At 34.9% G+C, this 21,507-nt stretch overlaps 2 protein-coding genes across 3 annotated transcripts; both read right to left on the reverse strand.

The window, feature by feature from the left end:
- Nucleotides 1–861: 861 nt before the first annotated feature.
- On the reverse strand, nucleotides 862–4,803 carry LOC128182334 (E3 ubiquitin-protein ligase TRIM71-like). 2 transcript variants are annotated; one of them, XM_052850932.1, is made up of 3 exons: nucleotides 4,640–4,803; nucleotides 4,331–4,529; nucleotides 862–3,977 (listed from the first exon to the last, which is right to left on the reverse strand). In XM_052850932.1, exon 3 carries the CDS (start codon nucleotides 3,934–3,936, stop codon nucleotides 2,272–2,274), a length of 1,665 nt encoding a protein of 554 aa, XP_052706892.1. In that variant the 5' UTR covers nucleotides 3,937–3,977; nucleotides 4,331–4,529; nucleotides 4,640–4,803; the 3' UTR covers nucleotides 862–2,271. The 2 variants fall into 2 exon arrangements, with proteins under 2 accessions (XP_052706892.1, XP_052706890.1); XM_052850930.1 differs by having other exon boundaries at nucleotides 4,644–4,802.
- Nucleotides 4,804–7,057: 2,254 nt separating this feature from the next.
- Nucleotides 7,058–20,718, reverse strand: LOC128180394 (uncharacterized). The gene is made up of 3 exons (XM_052848482.1): nucleotides 20,701–20,718; nucleotides 20,340–20,469; nucleotides 7,058–7,884 (listed from the first exon to the last, which is right to left on the reverse strand). The coding sequence occupies exons 1-3, from the start codon at nucleotides 20,701–20,703 to the stop codon at nucleotides 7,667–7,669; spliced, it is 351 nt and encodes a 116-aa protein (XP_052704442.1). The 5' UTR covers nucleotides 20,704–20,718; the 3' UTR covers nucleotides 7,058–7,666.
- Between the last annotated feature and the right edge of the window lie 789 nt (nucleotides 20,719–21,507).

Consider the following 21,507-nt stretch of genomic DNA (forward strand, 5'->3'; position numbering starts at 1 on the left):
TTGAGCACAGGCCTCTAGGCGCATAGGCCCCTCTAAATTGTATCTCCCATTAGTCCAAAATACTTGACATTTTCTGGCTTTTTTTAACGATTTCGATATTTTGCATGCCAGGCACTTGTATCAACCCGAGACACAAATGTCCTCTGACATTGTTGACTCGAGCATAATAATGTTGCAGGGTGCAAATGTTTTATTATATTTATTACATAGGGCAACATAGCTTTTTAAAAACACCATTTTTGCCTGATTTGCCACTAAAAATATATTTCATTATAAAAAAGAAATTTGAGACTAAATTGTCTTTATCAATTTTACAGAGAACGTGAACAAACACAGGGAGTGCTATCACACTTAATTTTCTTAAATTGTTTTATCAATACCTGAAATATATCGCAATTAAAATTGGGTTGATTTCATATAGCTAGTGGCATACGACCAATTCAGTTCAATTCAATTTAAGAACCATTTCTCGCCAGTGCATTGTTACCACATAAAATTGTATACGAAAAATGACGTAACAATGCACTGGCCTAAAAATTGTACCTGGCGAGAATTACTTAAACACCAGTACTATTAATAATTACATCACAAATCTGAACACAGTTACGATTACATTTTGATGACAAAGGCGATGTTACAAGATGATTCACTGCGTGTATCAGTGACTAGAGAAACACCATGTATCGTCACCCTTGCCTAGCGAAAATATCACAATACAGTTTTCATGGTTATAGTATGAATATGTAACAAATCTATATACCTGGTAAGCAAAAACTTTTTAACCCCCCCCCTCCTCACTGGCAGCTGATTTCTTTTTTATTTGCAGTGCTTAATTGACCTTAGCATTCTGAACTGTGTCCAAAATTGATTTAACGGGTGTTCTATAACTCCAAAGGTTTCAAATGCGCCAAAGTATAGATGCAATCAAGCGTAACTGTTTACATATTCTTGCCACTGGCCTACGTCGGTAAAAAACTTGTTGTGTACCTGGTGTATGTCTTTATTTAAAGGGTATATATATCAACTTAACCAGACATTTATTAAATGGCTTTTTGATATAAGTTCAGAGGCCTGTGCATTAAGGAGAGAGAGAGAGTCATCCACTTATTAGATACCATTAATGACATTTTTAACTTGTGTATTGAATACCATATTTAATAGTCAATATGTTGATTTGAAAATATAATTTCTTTGGTTTAAATTTTTATTAACGAAAGCTCACAAAAATACATTCAAAACATCATCATGTAAATATACTCACTATTTAATATCATTTTTCAGAAACATCTGATTAGTTCAGCAAAAAAAAACCCCAGAAAAAACAACAAGGACCTTAATATATTAGATGTGGATTTTCTGAAGTTTGAATAGTTATCTGAAAAAACAAGGCTGTTAGAAAATCACACACGACTACTCTAATTCTTAAAATTTAAAGGTAAGTAAGGATAATTAGCTAAGACAGTTTGAATTCTACATGGGTTAATATATACCTGTACCACTCCTCTTTATAAGTAATGGGCCTCAGTCCCTTTGTGGCCTCGCTCCATTGCTGGTGAAGAATTGAGTGCTACATGTCCATTAACCTTTGTCATTAATACATGTACATGTAACAGAATTTTTGAATAACCACATGTAACATATAAATATATAGACCATTACATTTTTCATGTTAAAAAAAACCCCCACAGATTGTTGACATGTTATAGATAAACTTTTATCTTATAAACATCTAAAAATAAACAGAGTTTGTTTACATGCAGTATGAATACTGAGTCATTTAATACACATGGTAACAATGACACAAACACTGTCTACTTGTTTACATATACTATACAAGAATAGTGACAGTCTACATGTAATATGACAGGACAATTTGTTTATATATAAAATAACATATCATATAAACGCTCATAGTTTGCCAACATACAATAATTAAATACATGGAAACCTACATGTAATATAAATACAGTCAAACAATGTGTTTACATCCAACAGATACGGTCAGGTTGTTTACACGTGATACATGTTTTATATGAGCTATGAAGCTAATGATCATTGCAGAACATTGACATGACCCTCTTGTTACATGTATATCTGTAATTTATCTGCAATACTGACTGTATGTACAATATAATCACACAGTAATCCTATCTAATATACACCGTATATATTCAGATGTAAACAGTTTCTTTACATGTATGTTTTTACACACATAGTATGTAATGAATACTTGGTTCATTTGTTTACATCTAATTTATACAGTTCATTGATTTACATGTAATATTGGATTTTCTTCACTTTACCTGTGTTGTCCTCAGCCACAAAGAGGTTGTCTCTGGTGTCCACACATAAACCCAATGGAAACTGTAAATGACAGTTGTCAATGTAGCAGAGAAACTGTCCGTCCTGATCCAGGATGTGGATACGGTTGTTGTTATAGTCTGTTGTCAGGATCCGACCCTGGCTGTCCGTTGTGATGCCGTATGGACTAAATGATCCCTTGGTGGTAGAGGGAGGACCAGTGTAGGTAAACCGGAGTTTCCCGGCCTGATTGACCACCACTACTGCACGGGCTCTATAGTCTGACACACAGATATCTAGGTTCCTGTTCTCACTGATGTATTTATATCCACCAGATGAATAGAGAGGTTGTCCTTTGTCGTCGTACTGAATACTTTGTTTCTCTTTGGAGCCAGAGTAACACACAACTTTTGTTTGTTTATCATCATTACCGTCCATGGCAACCAGGAGGTCACCAGAGGAGGTACTACAGACACCGTAAGGTATCCACCCCTGTAGTCTGATTACTGTCTGTATCTGTGTATTCTTCACTATGTTCACAGTACTATCAAAGTAATCAGTATAAACTAGATCCCCACTCCTTGTCACTGCTATGTCCTGTGGCCAGTTCCTTGAATTGGTTTGGATGGACTCCACTAGTTCTCCCTGCAGGTTGAAGAGTTTCATCATGCTGCCATTACCACACGTCCATACTTCTGTGTCATTCACACAGGTCACACCGTATAGATATGTATACTCTGTGTCTATAGCTGTGATGACCTGGGGTACATCCATCAGTGACCGGTCTGGGGGAGAGGATTCGGCTCCCTGGGGCAGCATGCTGTAGTCTTGTTTCTCTGCTGTAAAAGATAATGCTGACAGAGAACCAAACTGTTCAATCAGCTGATCTGTGTGGATTTTCTGAGGCCTAAAGTTTGGTAAGGACACTTTTATTTTAGGAGGCAATCTTCTGAATTCAGCGTTCCTGGATTTGTACTCGGAGACAAGGCAGACATCTTTGAAGTTTAGTAACTTCTTCAGTTCAGCAATGGTCTGTGTGATTTCAGAAATGGTGTGTGTGATTTCATCTTCCTGTTTATTTAGGATGGGCAGGTGTTTGGATTCCATTTCCTCCACGTTAGATTTCAGGTTTGTGATAATGGCGTCTATTTCTCTGTGCCAGACTTCTCCTTGTTTGTCAATTGCTGTTGTCAATTTCCGGGAGTTTTTACTCAGATCAACTTTCTGCACTGGGATGTTGGATGCAATTTCTTTAAATTTAGGATAAAGGGATTTTTCTAATTCTTGCAAATCTTTAAGCAACTTTTCTGATTTGCTTTCAAAAGTTTTTAAAATATCAACTGGTTTATGTCCTAAATGTTCCCCAGAAATACACTGTGCACAGATAGGAATGTCACATTGTTCACAGTGGAGTTCACATTGTTTGGTGGGGTGTTTCCTACACTTGGGATAGTTCAGAGTGGTTAAGTATTGTTTAAGTGGCACCACATTATGGACTTTAGAGGAATCAGAGAAATGTGTCTCTACACAGTCTTTGCACAGGTGTATATGACAAACTTCACAGTACATGGGGGCCACAGAGTACTGACACAGGGTGCAGCGTACAACATCCTGGGCACTGGTCCTGGGGTCCATCGTCGGCGGACTTTTTCTTTAAAATCTAGGAGGGCATTTATCTGAACAGAAAAGAATAATATGAAACATGTAAATACATATTATATGGAACATGTAATTACACATGATATGGGACATGTAACCATGCATGTTGAAATTGCACAGACAGATTTACAAGTATATTAAAAATGCATTGAAACAATTTTAGGCAGTACATAAATGTCATGTATTTTGAATATTTAATTGTATTATACATGTACATTAAATGTACTAATATTTAACATGTTATTTTATTTGAAGGTCATAGTGGATCATAAAGGTTTTAGTTAACTGTTTTTTTTATCTTTTAATGTTTATATTCAGCAAAAAGACTATGCAAATTTCAAATTGATTTTAAGTCAGTTGAAGAACTTACTCAATTTAAATTCACTGGTAAACTAACAAACGTCACAATCCAACATGGCGGGATCTGGATGTTTTATCTAAGTTCGGTCCCTTAGCTACCAGTTAAAGTTGCAACATTTTCTGCATGTCCACAATCTACATGTAGACAACATATTGTTGTCCTTTGTCAGCACAATATACCAGCAATTTGTTCTCAGCTGTATTGAACTCTGGAATTAAGGTTATAGAAAATAAGTGTCATAGGAATCATCATGTCAGATGGTTTTTGTCCATTAATCAGTATCCTCTTTTCATAATGTATTACAGTAAAAAATATTACCTACTTGTACAAAGGCTGCCAGAATTTATTATTTTAGAACAACTTCCACCATGAAAAACTTCAAAAATCCAACATGGCGGGTCGCAGGTGTTTATTGTTCCTGGTCCACCTACCTGTACAGGATCACGTGATTCAGATTTAAATGTCAGGAACACACCTGTAATATGACAAGGACAGATAAATCAGATATCTGAGTACTCTAGAATCTAGGTCACATGCACATTGTTAGGAGGTTTAAAAAGAAATAGCATTCTTTATTTGATGAAAATGTATGTAGATACATATACAATATTAAATCTTTTAGCTTAGATATAGTTTTTTATTAAAATGAATTCATTGACAAGAAAAAGTTGCTGTGTGTGTGTGAGGGATTGGAGGGGGGGGGGGTGTTAAATTGGAATTACCTTGTCTGATATCTAATAATCAGCTTACAGTACCTTAGAAACACCAATTTATGCTGAGGCTACATGTGATAAAGCTGGTGTGGTGTAATGGTGCACACATTCTATTGTCAGAATGAAGAATGGGTTCAATTCCCATCATCAGCTAACAAATATAGAGAAATACCTGCATAGGCATGTGTACCCAAATGATTATTATGAGTTTGGAGGCTAAACTAGCATACCAAAATGTTTTGAAGAGTTATGGATATTAGATGTATACACTTGTTATGGGGGCAATGGCAATTAATAATTTTTCACCAAAGAAATAAGTATTTTTCCAAAGAATAGAGAGAGGAATGATGGGCTAATTAAGTTTTATTTTTATTTTTTTGGTCTTGAAAGTTTTATAACTCATTAAATTAATATAGAAAACTGCTGTAGCGATATATTTGTAGCATATATATTATATGCAAAACAAAAATGAATTGATGCATTTTTTAAAACAATTCTATGGCAACATTACTCAGGTTAATAAATTACCGGGTACAGTCAAGTAATTCTGTGAAACTTGTTATATTGAGGTGACTCTCTACACCTTGAAATGTTTTCTCAAATTTACTTTATTATAAGATAGATAGCATAAAGTATAAGTCTTGATGTAATGAGGTACCTTAATCCCAGACTGCAATTGAGAAAGGGTGGATTATAAAAATTTTCAAGCAATTATTTACATGTAAATTAACATGTTTCATTTGAAAAAACCACCAAAAAAATAGTATTACATTGCAATAGAATTGTACAGTTTGGGTTTTCAAACTTTTAAAAAATAATCACTATATGTAAAAAAAACCATGAATACATTGATTGTATTAAAGATTCAAATGAAGTAGGCTTCTATGGGGTGTTAATTTTCAAATTTAAAAGTTGCAGTAAACAAAAAAGAAAGAGATTTTCAAAGATTTTTACCCCCCCCCCCCCCCCCTCCGAAAAACAAAGTTTGGAGGAGTGGGTGTTAATCGTTAATATGAATCACATTGTCCGTTTGTCTGTCTGTGCAATCAAGTCCAGTCCATATCTTTCTTTAGAAGAACATTCGAAGTTCTCACTTCACACGATTGCAAAGATTGGTTATGACCTCTGTGTGTCATGATTTCGACTCAATGTTATTAGGGTAAGTTCAAGGTCACTTGAAGAAAAAATGCAAAATCTGTGTCCAGTGTATTATAAATCTGTCTTATGCAGAATCATTGAAAGTTCTCATTTTACCCAAAGATTGCTTATGACCTGAAGGTGTTTCATGATTTTGACCCAAGGTTAAGTTCAAGGTCATAAATTGCATAGAAATCTTACAAATTTTACCAGCATTGTAGTCCATTGAAGGAGGAATTTAAACATTTTCCCCAATATATTTGAATGTTGTACTTTCAATCCTTTCTTGGGGCCCCAATATTAACCTGGAGTCTGTGGTTTTAATCACACAAATTGTAATAACCGCAGTTCTTATGTGTTTCTAGATTCAACTTTGACCCCTCATGGGATCCCAGTTTTGGCCTGAGAGTCATTGTTTAGAGTATGTACAACCAATACTATCTGAAGATGCTTGCGTAATATTGAGTCATCTCTTAAATTGTAACATTGTATTTCTAGAGAAGATTTATAAACATTATCCATTTCAAAGTTGAACTTTGAACCCCTCTTTAGAATCTCCATTATCTGAGGATACTTGACAATGTGTAGTAATTCTACAATTAGCATGTTTGTTCTTCAGAAGTTTTAAATCATTTTTATATATATTTTTATATTGAAGTTCAAAATGTTGAGACCCTCTTGGAGCCCCAGTATTGACCTGTTTTAGTGTTGGTGTATTAATACATGTATTGGTGTTTCTTGTAGAAGGGTTCCCGAGAAAATGATTTTTAAGACACACACTTTATTTCAAATTATATGCCTGTTGCAATACCAAGTTTACACCTTAGAATCAATTTGGCAGTACAGAGTTATTTCCCTTTTCATGAAATGGAAAATGAAAAAAATCATATGTACAAAATTGTTTTATTTGAAGAAAAAATATATCACAACACTTCAGAAAAAATTGCAGCATTTAGAAATAAATATCCAAAAACGTGAAAATAGAACAATGCATATAAAAAGTTTACAAAAATCTCTATGATGATTATGCAAATGTTTTGAACAGATCTATGTTTTAACAGATACACTACACAAAATACATGGATATGCGTGGAAAGTATATATACAAAAGTTGCATTTAGAAATACCCCACTGGGGCATTTTGCATAGTGCATTTGAATATAAACCTACAATATGTATATATTTGAGTCAAGTTACTTAGATCGTCATGCTAAATTGAGAAATTGTCCTCCATCTATCAAATCCTACTTCAAATCAATTCATCAAAAGTATGCACCTGGTATCTTGTTCAACTGATATGCATATCTTTATCTAAATATTAATTTCTTGATAAGATTGAAGAATCTAATAAACATTAGAGGCCACTTTAACATATGCAGAAAATGTTACGTTTTAAAGGAAAAGAGTCAGGTTAAAATCTTAATAATTGTTTTTTAGTCTTTGATACATTCTTGTTTTAAATGATTGTCGTTAACTTCTTGGAAATGAGCATAATTTATTCTGTCTCCAGACCTAAATATTGTTGCAAATGTCTATTGCTGTTTGGCGATGAACCAGATTTCATTGTGTCTGTTGAGGAATCGGAATGGACTGTCATAACCGGCAGTGTAGGAGAACTCAGTGTGGTATTTACTGGTGTCCCCGATCGCCTGACCGAGCTTAATGGCCTCTTTAATCCACTCCTTAATGTCTCTAACATATCCACCAAACGACCTAAAATATTTTGCAGGCATATGAAGAATTTCAAGATGTAAATTCTTAAGGTAGATAAGTTTGCAGTTTTATCTTTCAATAAAAAAATCATACCAACAATATTTAAGAGCGTGTGCATGTTTGTGTGTGTGAGAGAGAGAGAGAAAGAGAGAGTCCTATCACTGATGGGCCAGTGATAGCTCACAGCATCTAGTAAACTTTTGAGTATATTTTGCTTGAGTTAGATTTGGGGAAAATGTTTTTTTTTATAAGTAAGTAAATTTTTTACCAACAATATTTATGAGCGTGTGCATGTTTGTGTGTGTGTGTGTGTGTGTGTGTGTGTGTGTCACAATTTGTGTTAAAAGGCCTGGAAATTCCCTCGTTTATAAACTGAACTTTGAAAAGATAAAGAGGCAGAACCGTGAAAATAACTTTATTTACAGGGTGAAGAAAAAATATAAAGCTAAAGCATACAATCCTCTCTAAACACACATACACTCATACACTCAATTCACACACGCAAATAGCTGAAAAATCACACAACGCATTCACACAAATAATATTAACAAAAAATAAACAAACCCCCTAAATACCCCCCAACATATATAAACAGAATAAATAACCCGACTTTGGCTGATGTCACTTATGAATACTAAGTCCGGACAATGCTTTTGAGAAGTTGTATTTTAATAAATAATTTCACCCGCAGCAGGTACGTGCATAGTTGAGACCACAATTCATGTTCATCATTGGTGGTAAGGATACATCACACGTTCATTTATATCGCATAAACTGGTACACGTGCGTAGACACACTGTCATGTAAACCAAACCTTTCGTCACGGATGTTACTGGACTATATCACCAGCTCATATAGTGCCCGTGCGTCCGCGTGTGTCACATGTCCCACGTTGACTATGGGTCCACTATGGTTAGCTTGTCGTTGTCCTGCACCCACGGATGATACCGTCATGTATATAACCAACCACACCCACTCAGCTAGTCACCTAAAATTCAATTCATTGTCGGGTCCTCAGTGAAAATTACACTACACTGTTCAAAACACACATTATATTCAACCGTCGGGCTACCATATTTTAAATTCTTATACAAACATACAAAAATGTCATAAAACACTTAGCAAAGGACAATATAGATATATAGACAATATAGATACTTAAGTATGCGCATTCTAAATTGAAATGATAATGAAAAATACTTCTCACTTACTGCTGTTCTCTCTCAACACGGTTTATCGTACTTTCACCACACAGGAATTCTATTCAAACACTCCACACAGGATTAGACATAGGCCACACAGGTCCTAAGACATATTGTCAAACTCCACAAAGGTTCATACGGAAGGACACACCTTCTCTCATCAACGACCTGGCCGGAACTACTAGTAACTCATGCACGAAAACCGGTCTAACAAACAATGACTAGCTGACCGTTGCACTCTATGGAGCGCCGTTACTCACAAAAATTAATAGACTAATAAAACTTTAATTGAACATATATACAAAATTGTGACATACCTCCCATTTCAAGTTTCAAAATTGGGAAACCATATTTTGACCAAAAATACACAAACAGGCTACCTCACGTGACGACTCAAAAAATCAGCACCTACATTGTCAATACCTTTGATAGCATGTATCGTGAAATTGTATGACTGCAAAAATATTGCCCAACGCATCAACCTTCCATTTGAAATCTTTGATCTATTGAGATACACCAAAGGTTGATGATCAGTCTCGAGAACAAAAGTTCTACCGTACAGATATGCTTGGAATTTTTTCACTGCCCATACTATAGCCAAACATTCTTTCTCAATGACTGAATAACCTCTTTCTCTTTCATTCAACTTGCGACTTGCATACGCAATTGGGAACTTTCGCTCATGCTCTTGCAACAAAACTGCACCTATACCATACTCTGACGCATCAGTTCTCAAATAGAAATCTCTCTGGAAATCGGGCAATCTCAGAATAGGAGCATACAAAAGCAAAGATTTCAACGAACTGAAAGCTTTTTCATGATGATCTTGCCAATTTATTTTGTTTGGGACACCTTTTTTCGTTAAATCTGTCAAAGGACAGGCAACAGATGCAAAATTTGGCACAAATTTACGATAGTAACCGATGAGTCCTAGAAACGATCGTACCTGTTTCTTGGTCTCTGGACGAGGAGCATTCTTAATTGCTTCAAGTTTGTCATTGTTTGGACACAAAACACCATTTCCAATGGAATGACCTAAAAAATCAAGGGAGTTAAAACCTACAAAACATTTTGATGGTTTTGCACTCAACTTTCCTGATCTGAGTCTTTCTAACAAACCCCTCAATGCAATGATATGATCATCCCAAGATTCAGTGTGAACCAAGATATCATCAATAAAGCTATCTGTGTTTTTCAAACCCTTCAACAAAACCCGCATCATACGATTAAAAGTAGCTGCTGCATTCGATAAACCGAACGGCATCACTGTGAATCTAAACAAACCGTCAGGTGTAACAAATGAAGTGAGATCTTTGTCTTCGTCTCGCATGGGGATTTGCCAGTAGCCTTTGCAAAGGTCTACTTTCGTGAAAAATTTACTTTTACCGATCTTAGCAAAAATTTCTTCCGGGTCGGGCATTGGTTCGGCGTCAAATACCGTCACTTTATTAAGCTTTCTGAAATCAATGCATATTCTTTTCGAGCCATCTGACTTTTTTGCCACGACAATAGAACTCGCGTATGGAGATTCTGAAGATTCTATAATACCCATTTCAATCATTTTCTTTATTTCGTCTCGAACCGCGTCGCGCAGAGCAAACGGAATTTGATACGGCTTGTTTCGGATCGGATCTGTTGTTGTCAAGTGAATCTCATGGTGAGCAAGATTTGTACGATTAGGAATATCAGATAGAACATCCTGAAAGTCTAGAAGGAGTCTACGAACTTCGTCTTTCTGCGGATCTGATAGATCGTTGTCAATGTTCACATCTTGATATGTTTCTGTGGCTACTGATGGAGGAGATTCCAGCGGGAAATCACTTTCAAAATTCTCACTCTCCGTAGTTTCTTCCTCAATGACAGCACACGAGCTGATGATTGTAGGAGGATCTCTTTCCAGGTATCTCTTCAAAAGGTTGGCGTGGAAAGTCTTTGTTTTGCCCTGTACATCTACCCTGTAATCGGATATACCAACCTTTCCAACAACAGTAAACGGACCTTTCCACTGCATGAGTAGTTTATTGTTATCTGTAGGGAGAAGGATCAACACTTTGTCCAACAAATTGAATGATCGACGCTTTGTTTTCCGGTCATAGTATTTCTTGTAGCGTTGACTCGATTTCTGTAAATTTTCTTTTGCTAAGTCACATGTTTCTGCAATGCGCTCTTTCAAGTCTATAACATATTGGTAAGTACTTTTGACTTCCGGATCTTTCAGTTCGCTAGTCCACATTTCACGCAAAATTGACATTGGTCCACGTACAGTTCGACCATATAACAACTCGAAGGGAGAAAAACCCATACTTTCCTGCGGAACTTCCCTATAAGCAAAAAGTAAAGGAGCAATGTACCTGTCCCAGTCTTTGGGTCTCTCAGCAGCCATGCGTCTTAACATTTGTTTGAGTGTTCCGTTAAATTTCTCAACCAGACCATTGCAAGCTGGATGGTAAGGTGTTGTTGTAAGTTGAGCAAGTGATAGCAAACGACCTACCTCTTTCATAAGTTTTGATGTGAACTGGGTTCCCATATCTGATAGTATTTCTTTAGGAATACCTAATCTGGTGAAAAATTCAAACAGAGCTTCAGCAACACGTTCTGTCTCGATACCTTTAAGTGCAGTTGCCTCTGGATATCGTGTACTGTAATCTACCATGGTAAGAATATACCTATTACCACGATCTGTTGCTGGGAATATAGGACCAACTAAGTCAACAGCAACTCCCTCAAATGGAGTATCAATGAGAGGCATTGACTCTAATGGAATTGGAGTTACCTTACCTTTTGGCAAAGTTCGTTGGCAAACGTCACATGACCTACAGAATCTACTTACATCTCCTTGTACCCCTGGCCAGTAAAAGTTTGACAATACCCTATCAGTCGTTTTCTTAATGCCTAAGTGACCAGCTAGAACACAATCATGTGCAATTTTCATAACAGTAGTACGGTGCGGCAAAGGAACTAACAACTGTTTGAAGATTTTGTTGTTACTCACCTTTGGAGACTGAAAGTATCTGAAGAGCAAATCATCCTCCACGACAAACCATGACACATTTTGTTGTCCTGTAAATTTCCGAGTACCAGAATTTGCATACTTACGATATTTTTCCAACGTGATGTCATTCCTTTGGGCAGTTCTCATGTCATCAACTGTAACAAAATTTCCAGAAATACTTGGTACCTTAAGTGTCTTGAATTTCTCCTTTTCTTGCTTTGCTTGGCCTCTAGTTTGCACAGCTAAACCCTCGACATTTACCTCATCACTCTTGGTTTTCCATTGTTTTCCCCAGTCTGTATCAGGATTTGACGGGTCTCTTGCGCCATCAATGTTGCCTATAATGAGGTCATACACTGGATTAGTCATACATAGAGCTTTGACCTTACCTGACAAAAATGGCGTCTGGATACTGATTATCGCCTCGGGAACTTTTCTGACAGTACCGTCTATCAGAACACATTCGATAGATCTGCCTGTAAACTGTTCTTGTGAAACAAGCTCACTTTTAACTACCACACCGCTGCAACCACTATCACGCAATACTTCAACGGTTCTTGAATTCACATATCCCTCTAATACAGGCATTTTGTGACAAATACGACATGCACCTCCTATAACAGGTAAAATATGCCCACAGCGTAACGTCACTTCATTGTTTTGCATGCAACACTCTTTCAGCTTTTCTGAAAGAATGCACAAAGAACCAACATGATTACCTGTGTTGTATCTTGGATTCCCCTGAAAATTGTCTTTGGTAGTATCAGCCGTTGTTCTCTGCGACCTGTATGAATTGTCACTAGGATTAGAGGAAGTCATTAACATAGCACCTTTGTGAGTACGATTTCCCTGATTAAATCTATTAAAACAGTTCTTTGCTATATGACCTACAAGCCCACACTTATAACATTTTCTATCATTCCTACCCGGACCCATGCCAAAATTTCGTTGATTTCCAGTAGGTTGCTTTGCATCTTCTGGTATGTAAGACGGACGCTGATTTGTGCGGTCATAAGTAAATGAAGAGCTACCGTGCGCCTCGATAAATTGTTCGGCAAGCCGCGTCATTTCTTTGACATTTACCGGATGACGTTCGCGTATGAATGTAGATAGAGACTTACTGCAACTCGCGATGAATTGTTCGCGTAACAAAAGATCTCTTAAACCTTCATAAGTAGGCGGAGATTTAGCTAATTCCATCCATCTAGTCAAATAGTTTTCCAAACGCGCTAGGAATTGCGGGGGATTCTCACCTTTATCTGGTTTACTACTTCTGAATTTATCATGGAAACCTTCTTCAGACAATCTAAACCTCTGCAACAGAGAAAACTTGAGCTTATCATAATCTAATGCATCAGCTGGTGACAATCGAGAGTACACTTCGAGAGAAGTACCTGTGAGTAGTGCACTGAGATTTATTGACCAAGTATCCCTACTCCATTTAGCATTTTCAGCGAACCTCTCAAACCTTTGCAGATAAGCATCAATACAATCCTTTTGATCACTAAAAGGAGGGAGTTTTGGTAACTTTGCCTGATTTTGAACAACACCTGACTCTACCGGAGTCCCCTGCTTTGAACGAAGCTCTAATTTGAAAGCATCGGCCTTTATTTTTTCTAACTGAATCTGTCTATCTAACAAGGCCAACTGACTCTCTGACTCTTTCATAGCAATTTCCAAACTCAACTCTTTCTCTACTTTCTTTGCTTCCTGTTCTCTTTCTATCATTCTCAAGCTTAGTTCTTTTTCTACTCTCTTAGCATCTCTCTCTGCCGCTCTCTCCTCTCTTTGTAATCTGTCTTCATCAGATTTTCTCTGAGCTTTCTCTTTTTCCCTAGCGTACTCAAGCAACTGTTCACCTTTCAAATTAAGTTTCTTTCCAATCTCTACCAACTTTTCTAATTCTTCCTCCATTTCAAAGCTCAGTTTGGTCAACGTAAGGATTTAACAAAAAAAAATTCCAGATCCCGGGACGAGCCCCCAGTGTCACAATTTGTGTTAAAAGGCCTGGAAATTCCCTCGTTTATAAACTGAACTTTGAAAAGATAAAGAGGCAGAACCGTGAAAATAACTTTATTTACAGGGTGAAGAAAAAATATAAAGCTAAAGCATACAATCCTCTCTAAACACACATACACTCATACACTCAATTCACACACGCAAATAGCTGAAAAATCACACAACGCATTCACACAAATAATATTAACAAAAAATAAACAAACCCCCTAAATACCCCCCAACATATATAAACAGAATAAATAACCCGACTTTGGCTGATGTCACTTATGAATACTAAGTCCGGACAATGCTTTTGAGAAGTTGTATTTTAATAAATAATTTCACCCGCAGCAGGTACGTGCATAGTTGAGACCACAATTCATGTTCATCATTGGTGGTAAGGATACATCACACGTTCATTTATATCGCATAAACTGGTACACGTGCGTAGACACACTGTCATGTAAACCAAACCTTTCGTCACGGATGTTACTGGACTATATCACCAGCTCATATAGTGCCCGTGCGTCCGCGTGTGTCACATGTCCCACGTTGACTATGGGTCCACTATGGTTAGCTTGTCGTTGTCCTGCACCCACGGATGATACCGTCATGTATATAACCAACCACACCCACTCAGCTAGTCACCTAAAATTCAATTCATTGTCGGGTCCTCAGTGAAAATTACACTACACTGTTCAAAACACACATGATTGCGCCCATGAGAAAATGGTCCTTATGACGTTTTGTATAAAACAGAGAAATAACGTCATAAAGAAATGACGTTACGTAAAAGAAAAAAATCTCGTCTGAAAGTACAAAACAGCAGCGCTGTAATTCCGTTACTTCGTTTATGAACATGTGTCTCAATGCTGAAACGTGTTTAAAAGCAGTGCCCCATACTGCAGTATCTTTTGTTATAAATAAAATGAACATATTGATACTTTTTTAATATTTTACTCATTTATATAAGTCACGATCGAATGTAGATTCCGTGCTTGTTTGATACGAACAAAAAAACAACTCTTGATCATCCGCATAAGAAAAACTTGTACTGCATACTGCAGTGTCGGAAAGAATAACACGATTAAAAAGTTTACATTCCGTAGATTAACTTGCGTCTGAATGTTTTGAATATAATATAATTTTAGAGTTACCGGTTAATGAGACAACATTATAATCACGACCACGTTTTTTCCACCGATTATAACTTGTTGATCCGCCCGTCGGCATCTGTTTACTCGCGCGACCGACTTTAACTTCATGTAGGTCTTCCATTTTCATCTAAACAGGCTCTGAATCTCTGAAGATTCGGGTCCACAAAGAAGTTTAACAATCTGGGTGAAACCCATGGCCTTTTTATTACAAGATAAATATTTTAATTACTGTTTATAAAGGCATTTCGGAAAACAGGAAAGATAATCCACTTCTGTAGAAAATACCATGTGGCTCCGCACGGGGAAACTGATATTAAATAAGATGTTCAATTTATTTCATATGTTCAATATTATAATGAGTGTTCTTAAAATCTGAATTAAATAGACTACAGTAGTGATTGAGTTATTATCAAAAATAGGTGTTTAGTCTATAGGTTGATACTACTTGTAGATCCAGTCGTTTATCAATTGATATAACTTGATGTTGCTTTTTAGAAAGCCAATTTTGTTGATTTTTTAAAATAGATAAATAAATAGATAATAATAGGTTTTCTTTTTAACTCCGTCTATTATTCAGACTTTCTAGAGATTTTATAGATTATATATACACTCCGAAAATTGTTTGAACTGAATGTTATATGTAACTATAAAATGTGATGCATACAATTTTAGGCGCAAAGGCGCAAGTGAGCTTTACAATTGTCATTTATTTGTTGCGAATATAGATTTATACAATATAACCAACACCTTATTTTTTGACCCCGCTCTTTTTCTCCTGTAGTCGGCCAGTTATGTATTCAGGCACAATAGCGGTATTATTTAATAGGTGCTTTTAAAGTGCGGATTATTCCGAATAAAAATTAAAATATTTTTTTTCAACTCTTCATTTGTTTGAATGCAACAAAATTGTAAAGAACAGATAGACATTGACCACGAACATTTAATCAGCTTCTTTGTCTGAGTCATCAAAATGTGTTAAAAAAGCGTACATGTTTATTGTATATAATGATAAAACATTTAGAAAAAAATTAAGGCAAAGTTACGTTTGTAGAACCTTTTGGTGCAGCGATTCAGTGATCTAATATTCCAAATACTTATGTTGGCTAGCGATGTACATGTACTGGTTTAGATTATTTAAAGCTACTGTATTGATTACAATTAAACAATAATTAATAATTGATTAGATTTTTTTTTCAAATTCAAATTAGTTGTCCAAAAGTTTTGGGAGCCTCATTTCTTTCAATATATATATTTTTTTGGAGGGGGAGAGGTATTGACCGATTTCTTCTTAAAAATTTCCTAAATGACAAACGGTATATGCATGTAAATTGTGCGTATAAGATCTATTGTAAATTAGAATATAACCTGCTCAGTTTGTTTTATAATAATCTATAATATATGTAGATGCATTTCGGCAGATAAGATACTAGTAATTCTAGAGGACGCTTAAAAACATGAAAAAAGTTTTTAATTAAAAAAGGTTAGTGTGCTATTCATTCAAAAACTACGGGACATTTGAGCTACATATATAAGCGCTAAATTATTAATGTGTCTACAAATACCCCATGTTAACAAATGAGCTAACTCATTGTATTAACGTCTGTTTAATCACATTAATTACATGTCGACAAATAACCCATATAACAAATAAGCCAACTCATTGTAGTAACATGTGTACACTCTGAGTCATTACATTCTAATTCAATTTAGACGTAAACTATAGTTTTCATTAAACCTAAGAGTATTCAATTTGTGTCCGATTTTATTCTTTATAATTTAATATAATTATAATTTATTGCTTCAGAAACTTGATAATCTAAATAATAAACAATGTTGTCTTGACAAAAATAATGGGTGCTACAAAAACATTAAGAAAATGCTACGAGAGAAAATCACAAGCTTTAGTGCTTGTATTGAGATTTCAGTAAAAGAAATGTCGAGTGGAGAGGGTAAATAAATCAAGGTTCACGATTCGATACCTTTGTACAATATCATTTCCATATCACTCCTATTAAAATGGAACCAACTTTTTTTTTCAAGTCCACTACGCTTTTAATTGTCATACATGCTTGAAACTGTTGTCAGTTAACTTTATGAAAATATTGGTGCTCACGATTTCCATGATTTTATATTCTTGCAATTTCACTCAAAACAGAAACAATGCGGAATAAGTGCTCGCGTAAAATATGAAAATATGTATTATCAGCAACGTTACATATTGATTTACACATAAAAAGGAAACAAAATTAACTACGATGAAGAGTTTTAATTGTGGCAATAAACGTGAGATAAAATAAACATACGTTCGATCCTGGACAAATTTAATTGAAATCAAACAAGAGCATATCTCATTTCATACTTTGACTAGATAAATATTATTTTTTTTTTTAACTTTAATTTTAATTTTAAATCAAAACACATATCTGTATCGCACATTATCATGCTTACTTTCAATATGTAGTCCCCATTTAGTTTTGCAGATGCGATGCCTTTGCTAATTGTCAAACTCTCGAAATCCATGCCAAGCTTGCGAAGATGATTATTATCATTATATGGATATAAACTAAATTTGAATTTGGTGAACTCGGTGTATCTTTTATTGATGCACGTAGGAGCAAAATGACCCGCGCGAATTGTCTCTAAGACCGAAACGTCCCGCAATCTTACTAAGCTTGCTGCGTATTTTCATAAACCAATTACAGCAAATACACTACCGCTTTGCTTAAAATGTGACTTTTCATTTAAACGACTTGATCGAATTCACGTGTGAATAGAGACACTTTTAGGTTAGTAATGTAGTTAGGAAAATAGTAAATATAAAAGAAAGTAATTTAAATTATTACGGATTACAAAAATATTAAAGCAACATAGAATTTATCAAGCCATGAAGAAATAAAAACGAACGAATCAAAATTTAAAAAATTATAACCATTGATATGAAAACGCTAAGTGTCAATCATGTGTAAATGTACAGAAAAATAAAAAAGCAAAATAAAGAAAGGAAAGATCTACTTTTGGCAAAGTTTTTTTTTTCATATAGCATGTGCTTAAGAGTCCAGTGTGCATATACATTGTATTAACACCATGCAAATGAAAAATGCCATGTTCATTGTACTTAGTTATTGATAATGAATAACTTTATAAAAATTATTTGAATTGTACAATTAGTTTATATAAGTAGTTCGTTACACGACTAAGATATGATTTATTCAGAAAACATGAATGTGCGTTAAAAAAAACTTCACAGTTTAGTGACAATTACATTTTCAATGTGCATGAGTTGTGTAAAAAATATGCATTGATATAAATGCATTATTATTACTTAAAGTTATTAATAAGGAATCAAAAAAGAATTTAGTAATGATATCTTGAAAAGCAAATATATTATTAACAAATAAAACTATGGAGCTATATACCTAACATAAAAATGACGTTGATGAAATCATAACGTAACGTCGCAAGGTGAACAACGTCATAGGTAAAAATACCGTAACTTTAAAAGCCAAATAAAGATATTTATAGTTATTGGATCTTCATGAAACTTCATAACTTTAATCTTCTGACAAATATAGATATAAATCCATAAAAATCTGAAATTGTGAAAAAATTGTCATAAGGACCCTTTTCTCATGGGCGCAATCAGTCATTATATTCAACCGTCGGGCTACCATATTTTAAATTCTTATACAAACATACAAAAATGTCATAAAACACTTAGCAAAGGACAATATAGATATATAGACAATATAGATAATTAAGTATGCGCATTCTAAATTGAAATGATAATGAAAAATACTTCTCACTTACTGCTGTTCTCTCTCAACACGGTTTATCGTACTTTCACCACACAGGAATTCTATTCAAACACTCCACACAGGATTAGACATAGGCCACACAGGTCCTAAGACATATTGTCAAACTCCACAAAGGTTCATACGGAAGGACACACCTTCTCTCATCAACGACCTGGCCGGAACTACTAGTAACTCATGCACGAAAACCGGTCTAACAAACAATGACTAGCTGACCGTTGCACTCTATGGAGCGCCGTTACTCACAAAAATTAATAGACTAATAAAACTTTAATTGAACATATATACAAAATTGTGACAGTGTGTGTGTGTGTGTGTGAGAGAGAGAGAGAGAGAGAGAGAGAGAGAGAGAGAGAGAGAGAGCTATCACTGATGGGCCAGTGATAGCTTACAGCATCTTATAATTTTTTGAGTATATTTTGCACGTAATTAGATTTGAGAAAAATGTTTTTATTTATAAGTAAGTACAATTTTTTTTTTAGATTTGAAACAAACAAAATCTTAGGTGTTGAATCAAAAAAGTGTTATACAGTTGTTGCAGACCAAGCATTATTATACCACAATTTTTTGAAAATGTCCGATTGATTCTGAATTATTTCAATGAAATTCTCTATGGTGCTTTACGAAGTACATGTACTTGTCCATTTTGAGATATTAGCAATCAAAGATTTAGACTTCTGCTCCTTAAAACTCTGAATGACGTAATGCTTGAGAAATCATTTAAATTAACATTCAGGACACCCTGCGATGAACATTTCATTGAGAAAATGCTCAATTATAAAAGTTTGAAAATTAAAATTTTTCCCGAAACTTGGTGATCAATGAAGTCCAGACCCCTGACTAATAAAAATGGTCTATCCACTTTCAATAATTCATTATTTATTCTTATTTCTAGAGGGGTAAAAACTACAAAACACCTGATTCAAGATTCAGTCTTGGAGCTATGTTGTTATTTTAATTTTCATACTTTTAATTTCCATACATATTAATTTTCATATCGATGCAGAGTTATTGCAAACCAGAAAAATTAGGTGTAAGTGAATCATGTGATGCACATGTCGAAAGAAAGCTGAGTTGTAAATAAATTAAAGATCTATCATAAGTTTTTCAATGCAAGTTTTTAATCTTTATAATATTATTTAGTAATTTAAAATTTCATATATTTTAGCTTTTAAATCTTAATATTTTTCTGTACGTATTTATTTACAAAGCTTCTCTTTTTAAGGAGATCAATTAAGTTTTAAATTTGGCCCAACTATCTTGTCCACATAAAACCTAGTTTAATTCTACTCACTGTCAGTGTTGGTTCCACTGATGTATCTGAACAGTCTCATGAAGTTGGTACTGGAGGCCTTACTGTAGTCCACTCCTGCTGTGTTGGTGGACATCCAGCTTGATGCACTGTACTGACGTAGCTCATATTCCTGACAGTCAAAACACAAGCTGTTATCATGGTTAAATACCTTGAAAGTCTTCAATATAGTATTCTGGGGTCAGTTTCTAAATGCACCTATTTTGAAAATCATTAACATCCAATGCAGTACATGTATATGACTGTAAAGGGCTTTGTTAAATTTACCTAAAAAATTAATCATATTTAAATTTGGCAGTATTCAGATTATTATCTTATGTAATTTTCTATCATACATACACACCATATAAACAGGTCCCGCACAATCTCCTGATTTAGTTATATAGCTTCAAACAGCTATATAACTTGATAAAGCTGTTCAGAATAGCTTTATGTACATGTATATGCAGTTTTTCACAAAAATGTTAATCATCAGAAGTATACAAAAAATTGCAAGTTAATTACAAATTAATTTAAAAAAACACCCCTAATTAAATTTAGATATAACACTGTTACTTTTGAACACTTTTAAGCAAAAAAATATATTTTTATTGTCTGGGTAACTGTCCACCACCTTGTGTGCACTGAGGTGTGGATGAGTATAATTTGTTTACATTGTGCTGAATAATTACCAATCAATTGTTTTGTTTACCATAACTGGCCTTTCTTTATATTTCATTCAAGAAGTAACTGTAATGTCATCAATCAGTTGCCCCAAAAACTTTTAAAACTTTAAGGTGAAATAACACATCGTCATAAAAATGGCTGACCTCCGATCGAAACGATATTTTGTTTTATTAAAAGGATTTTATCGACGGCAACTCATAACTTACTTCGTAGCTGGTGGATATAGTGTCGGGCTTTCCGATTTTACCGATTGGGGCTTTTGTTGTTATTCATTTTTTATCCCCGGTTTGCAACATTTTCGCTTATTTGACAAATGTATAGTTTATTTATCATTATATCTTTCATAATCAAATAATTTACGGTTAATTTGAATGACTTTTTCAGGTGTCTTATTCCACCTTGCAGGTGTCATAACAGTATTTCACTGAAGGTTCACGTCAAAACATGGCTGAGGCAAAATAATTCCCGAATTTTCCTTTGAATT

Source organism: Crassostrea angulata, chromosome 4 (assembly GCF_025612915.1).
Source record: "Crassostrea angulata isolate pt1a10 chromosome 4, ASM2561291v2, whole genome shotgun sequence".
In the NCBI taxonomy this organism is placed as follows: domain Eukaryota; kingdom Metazoa; phylum Mollusca; class Bivalvia; order Ostreida; family Ostreidae; genus Magallana; species Magallana angulata.